General features: G+C 44.9%; 1 protein-coding gene across 5 annotated transcripts in view; it reads left to right on the forward strand.

The window, feature by feature from the left end:
• Positions 1-12,254, forward strand: part of FLNA (filamin A) — a 115,165-nt gene that overhangs the window by 45,828 nt on the left and 57,083 nt on the right. For all 5 annotated transcript variants that reach the window (XM_088455503.1, XM_088455501.1, XM_088455502.1 and 2 more), the window contains exon 2: positions 8,579-9,004. In XM_088455503.1, the coding sequence (XP_088311629.1) occupies positions 8,626-9,004 (379 nt within the window). In that variant the 5' untranslated portion in view covers positions 8,579-8,625. The remainder of the gene's footprint in view (positions 1-8,578; positions 9,005-12,254) is intronic.

Below are 12,254 nucleotides of genomic sequence, written 5' to 3' on the forward strand. Positions count from 1 at the left end.
CGGGAGGGATAGAGTTAGGTTAGGGGAAGGGGGGTTAGAGTTAGGCACCCCCAGGGGGAGGTTAGGGTTAGGCACCCCCCCAGGAGACTTGGGGGGCGGGGGAGTTAGGGTTAGGCACCCCTAAAGGAGGGTTAGGGTAGGGAATTAGGTTAGCGGTACTTACCTAAATTAGCTGTCGGGATCTTCACCCCTGCCGGGTTTCCGCTGTGGGGATTTGCGGCCGGCGGTAAATCATACTGATTCCGTACATTCTGCCCTTTGTGTGTATTTAAAATGCCATAAATGGAGAGTTTCGGAATGCTATATTAAGTTAGGCAACTGAAGTGAATTGGAAACAGCTACTAATTCCCCCCCAGAATTGCTGTTTAAATCAATACCTTTTATAGTAGTTTTCTCCGCATGTGAAAAAAAACAAATAATTGGCATGAATGTATGAATGTAATACCATTTATGGCTAACGAAAAAAAAAAGTACTTTGCCTGTATCTTTATACCTGTTATGCTCAAGTATCCCCTGTGACTTGTAATATCCTTATAATGAACAGCAGCAATGTGTAATGTATAGCGTTTCACAATATCCCCCTGCAGGGAAGCTGGTCGGCAGCGCTACCTTACTTTACAAGATCCTTGTTCACAGAATAAGCATAAAGGATAAACCTCTTTTTTTCCTTCTTCCCTGAATAAATCACTTCCTGAGGGATCTGCCATGTGTTCTGAGCACAAATGCTTAGTATGTGCGCTGGCAGAAAGAGGGAATGGCATGAACCAAGCTGATACAACAACAAAGCACAGGCATGTGTAACTAAATCCCTCCACTACTTCCATTTTAAGGAAATTTTGAAGTGAAACAAATTCCGACCCTCTGTAAGACATTAGTAAGCCCTGCGGTCAGCTGGCTGCACACACAGCATTCCCAGTCACATGACTCATTCCCCCCACCAATCACTGAGAGATGATGGGGCTTCTTCAGGACAAATCTGCCTGCACTGTGGTTATACAAGAGGTCAGGTCTGGAAAGGCACCCTGAGGCAGAAATGACATTTATATGGGATGCCAAAAGCTTTCCATATTAACCCCTTAACTGGGCAGAAATAAATTTTTGAGGGTTTAAAAAAAAAATGAAAAGCGACACATCTTGGGGCCGCTGCGGAGTTGAACGCAGATCAGTTTTGCAGATGGATATTGTATGTTATCGCACTGTGGGCCCGATTCAGACACGCTCACTAGATGCGTTCGCACGCTGCCAAAGTAGGCAAATCCCGCGATCGCACAGCAAGGCAATAGCACGCCCACTATGTCTTGACGTGCGATCGCTGTGTGTATGCAGATGCCCTCCAGCCTGTCTTAAGACGCCCACTTTCCCTTCGCAATACACGTCATCTCAAAGGAAGTGTATACAACAATCGGTAACATCGAGAACCATCAGATGCATGCGCAGCACTTGTGGCTGACATACCCTACCGCAAGCACTGCGAGTGCTTCAGTCTAAAAATCGAGCGATCACTTTGTGTTTATAGACGGCCACCAGCCTGTTTTTAGCCGCCCACTAGCGTACGTCAACTTCAAAAAGTATATACAATCATCGGTACATCGGGAACCATCGGAACAGACCACAGCGCTTGCGGTTGACTGTACCCGAACACAAGCACGGTGAGCAGTTCAGTGTAAAAATCAGCCAAGTGACGTGTACTATGACGCTGCGTCTTAATTATGCACGCCTCTGAAATGGCGTTAAGACGCTCGGGCACGCCTGCGTTTGCACCACCACTCCCCTGTCTCCAGCGACCAACCCGTCACCACCCACAAACAGCTCGTCCTGTCACTCAATCTAGCGAGGCGTCTATGCACAAGGGGTGATCACTTGGCGATCGCATGGACTGCTTCGCACACGTGCACAGCAATGCGTACGCATGCACAGAATGCAAACATCGGCAGGATGCGTGCGAACGCATCCTAGCGAGTGGGTCTGAATCGGGCCCTGTGTGTGCTCCATAGCCGAGCGCTAGTGTCTACAGGCAATGCAGAGCATATGAATGATGTGATGTAATGTCCCTATTGCATCTCAGGTGTTGCAGTAATTCTGCACATGAGAACGCGTTGGGTACATGAAAACCCAGGTCACGGCATTACCTTCATTTCCATGTGGACGCCCCTCCTCATTAATCACTCAATAAATTAAACTCTAATAATATGGCACGGCAGGGAATGCCCCTCACATCGGGGGCCTATATTTATCAATTATTATTTGCAGGATATCCCCAGAAAACATCAGCTTTTGGGGTGTACCCGCAAATAATAAGTATCCCCCAAATGTAGCTATAAGGAACCGCACGCTGCTCGACCGCAATAGCAGCCCCTATAGAAATCTAAGGGGGATGCTTTCTGGTTGAATACACCAAGCTCCGGAGGGCGCTTGGCCCCAGTAGCTGACGCCATCTGAAAATGGCGTTAGCCATTGTAGCCTATAGTCTACATTTCACAAAAGGCACCGGCAGAGGGATTCGTAGGGGGGGTTTAGGTTTAGGCATCGGGGAGGGTTAGGGTAGGGGTATTGAAAATACGTACCTTGCGTTCCTATGGGTGTCGGGATTCTGGCTGTCTGGATGCCGCTGTCGGGATAGCCGCTGTCGGTATCCCGACAGCCGGGATATCATACCCAACCCCCTACCGGAGCCCCAGTCCCTGCATGTGTGAGATGATACATGCCGGCGGTAGATCATTTCTTTTTGCCGGCGAATAGTGGCGATTCGAAATTATAATCGTGTCAAAAACCTGATCATTAGTAAATGGGTCCCATACAGCCTTACAAACTCTGTATCCTAAAACCAGGCTACAACATGTATCAAAGAGAGCTGTCAATGATAAGTGTGAGGTAAGATTTCCTTTTCCCTCCTCCAGTAGCTTCGCTCCATTACTCAGAGACCTGTGTACACAGACAGGTTACGTTTTTCTTTGTATCAGTTATTACAGTGGCCTTAGTCACATCCTGCGAGTCTCTGTGTGCAGATAAGTATCAGATTGTGGACACTTTCTTCTGTCTGTATCTTTTACATGCAGCCACTGTCCCAAACTCACAATGGACTAATTATATCCCAACTACGCATGGAGCAGGATCCTGTGATTATATATAGATTTATACCTATACTTATTGAATCTGCTGCAAACTGGACGGTTTACAACTAAAATACAACATGATCCCGTAGCACACGCATGTAAACCTTACCGTGACAGAACATGAATTACATTGTTTTGACTGTTGCCCAGTTGATCAGCACAAGATGTTTTCTGTTATTAGCTATTTAGTAGATAAAATAGGCTTACTGACAGGTAGTGTGTTGTGCATAGGAAAAATGTCTTCCCCCATGATATAGCTGCTCATTTATTAGTAGTGTATTACGTAAGGGAATCTGTATGTTGGGGTTTGTGGTCCTTTATTGGAGGTCCACAAAGCCTTATGGGGCCTTGCAAATACAATGGATCAAATAAATACTGTTTGGGGCTCATCTTGGTTTATAGATATGAAATGCCCAGCAAAATATTATCAACACTGATCTGTCAATGATGAAAGGGAACACAGTAAAGTTTAGCAGACTTTAGGGTATAATAATATTGTAATATGAACTAAGGATATACGGAGTTTGGGAAAGTACAATGAGTACCTATAAAGAAAATGCACTTACGCAACTGAGTCATATTCTCACATCTGTCCTGACACAGCCCGCATCCTGCAAAAGTGAACCCGTCATAATATTGGACGGAATTAGATGTTTCTACATTGCACACACATAATCCCATTAATATAACTGTTCATTTACACTTTTTATTAAAGTAATTATGCAACACAGAGGTAGGTCACAGTGTAAGCTTAAAGCTGTATTTCAAGTTAAACACGGATTATGTGAAATGCAGATGTTCAGCTGATTAGCATATTGGTATACATACAGTATGGGTTCCAGACTATAGATAGAGAGTAAAAAGGTCGACAATGTCTAGGTAGATGCCAGATGTCAGACAGTCAATAGGTTGACAGGTTCAAAAGGTCTACAGACAAAAGGTCGACATGTACGAAGGTTGACAGGCAGAGGCGTTTCTAGAGAGGAGGGGGCCCGTGCACAGTCTCCGACACGTGCCGCCTCCTCTCTGTCCGGCTGCGCATTGAGCGGTGCGCGGCCAACGCCGCACTTATATCCTCTGGGCACTAGAGTGTGCCCAGAGTCTATAGCGTATACACAGGTCATCGGGAAAATGGCTGCCATTTTCCCTGTACTGCACATGCGCAAACGATGGGAAAGTGGCCGCAGTGGCCATTTTCCAGTCATTATTACAGGCGCAGACTCCGGAGCCGATGTGGGACTCAGGAGAGGTAAGTTTTATGGGTACAGGATGTGCGGTGTGGGGCCCCCCTGGACCCAGGGGCTCGTGTGCCCCGCACACCCTGCACCCATTATAAATACGCCCGTTAACAGGGTCAAAATGCTGGTGCAAAGAATGGTCGACATATGATTTTTTGTTAGGGTTAGGCACTTACCCCGACGGTTAGGGTTAAGCACTTACCGGAGAGTTAGGGTTAGGCACTAGAAGGGATGGTTAGGGTCAGGCACCTACCCCGACGGTTAGGCACCAGGAAGGAGGGTGGGTTAGGTACAAGGGGATGGTTAGGGTGAAGATTAGGGCTAGGAAAAAAATCATGTGTTGAAAAAAAATGGTATGTCGACCATTTTTATTGTGTCGACCTTTTGACACTGCCGACCATGTGTACCTGTCAACCTTCTTACATGGCAACCTTTAGTGTGTCGACATTTTGTCCCAGTCGACCTATTGACTGTCTAACATTTTGTGTCTATCTAGACACTGTTGACCTTTTTACTGTCTATCTGTTAATGCACACCCATACAGTATGATCTATTTCTGTGTTATACAAACTCTTTATGAAGTATTGTAAATGTATTATGTATAATAACCAGAATACAGCAATAGAAATTGGTGAGTGTAATATACAGACACAAATTCACAATTTGTCTATAGATGGCACTTACTTTGGGGGAGTATAGCAGATTACAAAACCACTATAATGGTCATCTTTAGTTGAGTAAAAGGCTAAAATAAAGAAGTATAAACAGCAATTAAATAAGTACAGTATAAAAACTCCATCACTTGTGAACAGGTTTCGCTAAATATCAGTTTTTAGTCTTTGGTAATATCACAAATGTGCCTTAGGAATGGATCTAGAATAGTGGTTCTCAAACTCGGTCCTCAGGACACCACACCGGTCACTTTTTCCAGGTCACCCAGCAGGTGCACAGGTGTAGTCATTACTCACTGACACGTTTTAAAAGTCCACAGTTGGAGCTAATTATTTCACTTGTGATTCTGTGAGAAGATCTGGAAAACATGCACTGTTTTGGGTGCTGTGGACCAAGGGCCTGATTCAGAGCCGTTCGCTATTTGCGGTCGTTCGTTCAAAAACAAGGGGTGGCTATTCAAATGATCCGTTCGCAAATTGCAGTCTGTTCACACCTCTAAGTCTGAACGAGCGAGCAAAACATACGCTTGTTTTTTTGTTAAAAACGCCCCCTGGCCGCTCGCACCATACGTCATGTCCGCTATTTATTAGATTAATCGAGTACATCGACCAGCGTATGAACTGCTCGCTATTCTTGTGGTTGGTTTTTGCTACCATAATCTTGCGAGCAGTTCTGGCTATAAAATAACCCAGTGACGTGGTCAATGACGCTGCTGTATTAATTATGCACACCCATAAAACGCCCGTTTTGACCTTTAAGCACGCCTGCGTTCGGATCTCCACTCCCCATTTTCAGGCACCTTCCCCTGTTACCACCCACATACGCCTCATTCTGTCACTCAAAATAGCAGGCATTCGCTATATTGCGAGCACATGAATTTCGGCCGCACTGACTGGTTCGCGCATGCGTATAACGATCCGTACGCATGCGCAGATGTGCGAACATCGCTCGGAACGAGCGTACTGCCGCTAGCGAGTGGCTCTGAATGAGGGCCCAAATTTGAGAAACTGTGCTGTAATGAAATCATTTCTTGCAGTAAAAGCTTGTTTGATTTATATCGAAGTTTGCTAATCACCACTCTTAGGGGCTATTTATCAAGCATTTTTTTTATAAAATGGTTGAAAATGCAGTGTCTGCATAATTTTATGAATTGTTGCGACATACTAACAGCCTAATGAGATTTTTCTGAGAAGGCTAATTAACTCTAAAGCTGCATACACACACAACGATTTTTTTAATGATTATCGTTAAACGATATCGTTTAACGATAATTGATGGCAAAAATCGTTCACTTTCTGAGTCAAACGAACGATTATCGTTCATGAGCGTTCACGTTTGTAGTTTGTCGTTTGTAGTTTGTCGTTCAGTCAGACTTGTCAACTCAACGATTTACATTAAGGGAATATGCAAAAATCGTTTGTAGTTCATAAAAATCGTTCATGACATTTAGTAAATGAACAACTTTAGTAAACGATTTTAGTAAATTTTTTCAAGGGAAAAAATCGTTTACTCAAATCGTTCATTAAAAAAATCGTTGTGTGTGTATGCAGCTTTAGACCTATGGAGACATATTCCATCCTCCAGCCGACTCACGGGCTATTAAGCTACCAGCAATTTAGCGCCAGTGCCTGCAATTTAGTGCGCTCCTATGCTGCACTTATGGTAGCTATCTGTATTCTACTATAGTATAAGCACTGTAAAGACAAATTTGGGGCGATTCAGTGTGCCGCAATTCATCCTTAAATGAATTGACCCCAAAGAGTCAGGTTTTCCTCTCATAATTACCCCATATCTCTAGAGCCGTGATTTTCCTTTCTTTTCTTCTAAAGCAGTGGTTCTCAACTCCAGTCCTCAAGTACCCCAAACAGGTCATGTTTTCGGGATTTATGTCTCTGAAAACAGGTTGGATAATTATTGATCCTGCAAAATCAAAATCCAGAAAACATGGCCTGTGGACTGGGGTTGACAACCACTGGTCTAAAGTCCAACAACTCACGGCTATTGCTTTTAATTGAATTGTCCCGATGCCCCATGGTGTCTGTCTTAAAAGGAAAACTGGTAACACAATGTTCTGCTTCTGTTTTCCCACGTTTTCTGGGCTGAATTAAATAATTGGTGTGTAAAGAAAAATAAAAAATGTGTCATTATGCAATTGCAATTGAATAGCGTCGGGAAGGAGCTCCCGGAGCTATTCAATTCTGCACGCTGTTAAGGATTTCTTCTCTCATCCCTCCAGGAAAGTACAGGCGCGATGCTGTTTTCTGCCCTTAGCGCCGCAGAAACAGGATTGCGTCGGGCAGTTTAGTCGGAGGGCGGAATTCAATTGATTACGCGGTCCGGATCTCCCGTCTAAAGTGACAGGAGATCGCGGGCCGCTATTCAATTGATGCCGTTTTTCGCACTGATCGCGCCCATAGAGGTCAGGTTTAGCTGCGTAAAGCAGCTAAACCCGACCAAAGTGCTGGGCGCAACCGCAAAAAGTGCTGTTTGGGCACCCAAACAGGTCACTTTTTGCACATTTCAGCTCTCATCCCCCTGGGGCTGCGAGCTGAAATGTAGCGCTGGCAGCTGATCGCGCCCGACAGGAGCAAGAATTGAGTAGCTCCGTCGGGCGCTATAGGGGCTGGAATCATTTGAATTCCGCTCAGAGAATGCCCGTTCTCGCGACTAAACACCATAATTAAGGCGTGAGAACCGTCATTCTCCGACCTAACAGCGCTCTAAATTGAATAGCTCCGGGCGCTTCTTACTGGCACTATTTAATTTGCGTTCAAATGAATCGAGCCCATAGATCAGTGATTCCCAACCTCGGTCCTCAAGGCACACTAAGGACGGAATTAAATTGTTTCCTGCCCCCATCGCGCCCGACGGAGCTATTTAATTGTTGCTGCTGTCGTCCTCAGTCAGCTGCCAGTGCTACACTTCAGTTCGCAGCCCCAGAGGGGTGCGAGCTGAAATCGGCGAAAAGTTACCTGTTTGGACGCCCAGCACTTTGGTCGGGGTTAGCCGATTTACGCGGCTAAACCCTACCACTTTGGGGCGCCATCCGCCCATAAAGCTGGAACAATTGAATAGCGGCCCGCGATCTCCCCTCACTTTAGACGGGAGATCCGGGCCGCGAAAACAATTGAATTCCGCCCTAACAGTCCTGGTTTTAGTGATATCCATGATTGTGCACAGATGGTTCAATCAAAATAACTGAGGTACTAATTAAGTCACTTGTGCTCAAATATGGCTATCCCTAAAACCTGGACTGTTAGTGTGCCTTGAGGACCGTGGTTGGGAACCCCTGCCATAGATTGTGACTGAACATTGACTTAAACTTTCCAAGACACCAGGATAAATATAAAAGATGAATGAAACATAATGGAATTGTATCTAGATAGATAGATAGATAGATAGATAGATAGATAGATAGATAGATAGATAGATAGATAGATAGAGCAGCAATTGGTATATGTATTATAGCTATATTATATATAGGATTTAGTGCTTACTTTCTGTAGCCATCTGCTCTCTCCCTGACTAAACTCTGCTGTTCTCTGTGTCCTATAGCCCGGCCCACCCAATTCTCATCTCCGCCTCTTCACCGAAGCCTTAAAATGAGCAGCGCCCACCCGAGGCTCACCCAGAGCGGAGCCTCAGCGGCAGCAGCAGGAGCAGTGCCCGGGGCGGACCCAGCAGCAGAGATGCCGGCCACAGAGAAGGACCTAGCGGAGGACGCGCCGTGGAAGAAGATCCAGCAGAACACCTTCACCCGCTGGTGCAACGAGCACCTGAAATGCGTCAACAAGCGGATCGCCAACTTGCAATCGGACCTGGGCGACGGGCTGCGGTTGATCGCGCTGCTGGAGGTGCTGAGCCAGAAGAAGATGTACCGCAAGTACAACCAGAGACCCACCTTCCGCCAGATGCAGCTGGAGAACGTCTCCGTGGCCTTGGAGTTTCTGGACCGGGAGAACATCAAGCTGGTGTCTATAGGTGAGCCTGTGGGACCCCCATAGTACGTGACACACATGTGCCTGGGTGCATGCTGTCTTGTATTTCTGCCATGCATGTAACATATGAATGTAGTAACTACGCCTATATATATCTATATAGAGATAGAGATATATATATATATATCTCTATCTCTATCTATCCTGCACCCCTCTCCATTTATTAACTCCATCTTGCTTCTTAAGCAACCTGTGGCTTCCAGCAGGTGTGGAACTGCAAGTCCCATCATTCATGTCCTCGTGGAGACTAATGGAACTTGTATGTAGTTCCACATCTGACAAGCATTGCCTACTAGTCCTTGTAGTTCCACAGCCAGTGGAGATCTGCATGTTGCATACCTCTAGTATAACTAACCCATTACTGCCAACCTTAATTGCTATATTCTTCCCTTTAGATCTCTGGTTTTGTTTATGTAAAAACCTGTTTGCTGCTTGGATATGTCAGCGCATGTTTGCTTCTGTCATGTGGCCTTTTGTTTCTAGTATGTTACATTAAGTGGTGCTTTTAATGGCAGTACAGAGCATTGTTTGCTTCCTAGCTCTGGCAGTGATGAGGTTAACGTACAAATATGATCCCTTCAGGTTTGTTTAATTGCTTTGTAGGGCTAGCAGCATGCTTGGATGGGAGCTTTGTCACTGATGTGGTTCTTGGAACACTGTGAATTCTTCTGGAAGTTGCCCCCATCAGGATGGTTCTAGGGTCAGTGCCCTTGGTGATCCCAATAGGCCTGTGGAATGTGGTTGCTATGGGATTTCCTCAGGATCCCTCAGACCAGGCATTTCTGGGCAGGAACCATTCCCATTTGACTATTATGTTTGCCCTCTTCGACACAAGCAAAGATGCTGTATGTATATATTAACCCATGTACTTCCAGTACCTCTCCCTAAACCGTTCTACTTTCACAAAGCTGAAGTGTGGCTCCTGTGTGCAGGATACTGCGTCTGTCACCACCATTAACAATCATAACTACCTCTTTACATAACTTGTTGTTTTATAAATGGATCCAGATCCAAAAATAAATCACATTCTTGTATTAAAGACCTAGCCACTGCCCAGGCCTTCCCTGGAATTCTGAATGGTTTCTCCTTGCTCCTGTGCCTCACAGCAGTGTAATCCTGTTTCACAGCAAGCATGCACCTATGACAATCCTTGTGCCTTAAGGGAGTGCTTTCTGTCGACAGTGGAATGGATAAGCTTAATCACACAAACCCATTAAAGGTGGGAGGATTTTGGGAGTGCCAAGTGTTTCATCTTGAAAAGTAGAAAAATAAATTGTAAAACATGATGAGACAAGTGTCAGAGGGGAAAATAAAACATGAAGTGTTTTAAAAAGCATTAGAGGGGTGCCACTGAAATATTATCCCCTTTGGGGCATGGGAGTCAGCCAAAATGTAAAGTATCTGTCTTTAAATGTGAGAATGTGCCTTTTCCCTAAGCAACGATCTGCTAGATTAGACTTCAAGGGGTATATTTACTAAAGTGTGTTTTTAAAAGTGGAGATGTTGCCCATAGCAGCTAATCATATTCTAGCTATTATCTTCTAGAAGGTGCTAGATAAATGAGTAGAATCTGATTGGTTGCTATGGGCAACATCTCCACTTCTGAAAACCCTGCACTTTAGTAAATATACTCCCCAAGGCTTTCTTTTCTAAACTGGTTTGTATAAAGTGAACTAGTGTCCATTTTTTTGCCATCAAATAGACCACAGAAGCAAATACAGCAACTAGAAGGGTATCACGCTTCATGTAGTTGTGCAATAGTCTATTAAAAAAAAATTGCCCATAATGGTAAATTGCCAAGTATGCGTTAGATGGTGTCCCTACTAAAGTCTCCTAATGTATGTAAATATATTCAAAGTACCCGCCAATCTGAGAAAGTATAGCAAGATGTTATGTATTTGACTTTGTTTTTTTAAATACCCCTTAGTTCTGTATTCTTTATTCATTATTAATATATATTTTTCAATATTGCATGATTTTTGGAGTACCACGTCCGTGCCACAGGCCTATCACAAATGGTTAAATGTTTTAAGGTAGACATATATATGCATGTCCTAAACACAGGGGCATTGTGGGAGATGCTGTCAATGGCTATTGCTGCCGCTTCTACATTAAACTCCACAAACTATTCTGTATACAGAGTTACTGTAACGCAGCAAAAAGCAGTGAGCTCGGCTTTCCTGCTAGACATCTGCTTTACCCATCTCCTTCTGCAAATGTTCCCTTCTTACAGATGGACTTCCTCTGGATCCTTGCACTGTCATATTGGTGGTATGTGCAGCCAGTGTCTTAGATTCATTGTGCTGCCTGATTCTAGTGGGCACCCTGGGAAGTGAGTGGATGGCAGTGCCACACCCATCCAATTCTCAACCTCTACTTGAGCAAAAACCACTCTACATTCTTGTGCATTGTGCTTACCACTATAAGAAATCCTGTGACCAGCGCAGTATGTTGTGGTTAACCCTTGTTTGCCCTGCAGTTTTTTAGGATCTGGTGTTGAGTTTTTCCAATGACTGCCGTGCAGGGTTTCACGTCTCTGTACGTCTTGTGTTGTAGAATTCAGAAGATAGTCATGCATAAGAGAAAAATCTGAGGCCCCCATTTATCAACGGTGGTAAACACCAGCGCAATTTTTTTGTTTGGTATCATTGATACAAATGAAAAAATTTACTGGTATGTACCAATACTTACCCCTCCGGCGAGGTCCTCCGCTGGGCTGCTGGCAGCCTAATGCTGCCAGCGACGGGGCTCCTGTTATGCGCATGCGTGACAGTCCGTCTGCATGACACAGGGACCCGCCAGTGCCTGGAAGGCTTCGCTGAGCCGGGTCTCCATTGCCAGCAATGTGGGCCCCATCACTCTCGCCATCTAAAAGATGGCAAGAGCAATGCCTGGTAAACAGCGGTAATCTTGGATTACCAGTGTTTGTTAAATCCAGAAAGGGTGGCATAACCCCTTAGCAAGCTCTAAAGGGGTTATCTTTACTGATAAATGGGGGGGGGGGGCCAGAGTTCATGACTTTTCCTTATGCTACAATAAACACCCAGTCTCCAGGAACAGCACAAGTCCCATACACCAGTTTTTCCCAAACTCTATTACAGTCCAGGTTTTAAGGATACCCATGCTCGAGTCCAGATGGTTAAATCAAATTGACTAAGGTACTATTTAGGTCACCTGTGCTCAAGCATGGATCTCCTTATAATCTGGACTGTAATGGTTGCGTTTTTCAGAAG

This window comes from Taudactylus pleione, unplaced genomic scaffold, assembly GCF_031769625.1.
Source record: "Taudactylus pleione unplaced genomic scaffold, aTauple2 ptg000656l, whole genome shotgun sequence".
Taxonomy (NCBI): domain Eukaryota; kingdom Metazoa; phylum Chordata; class Amphibia; order Anura; family Myobatrachidae; genus Taudactylus; species Taudactylus pleione.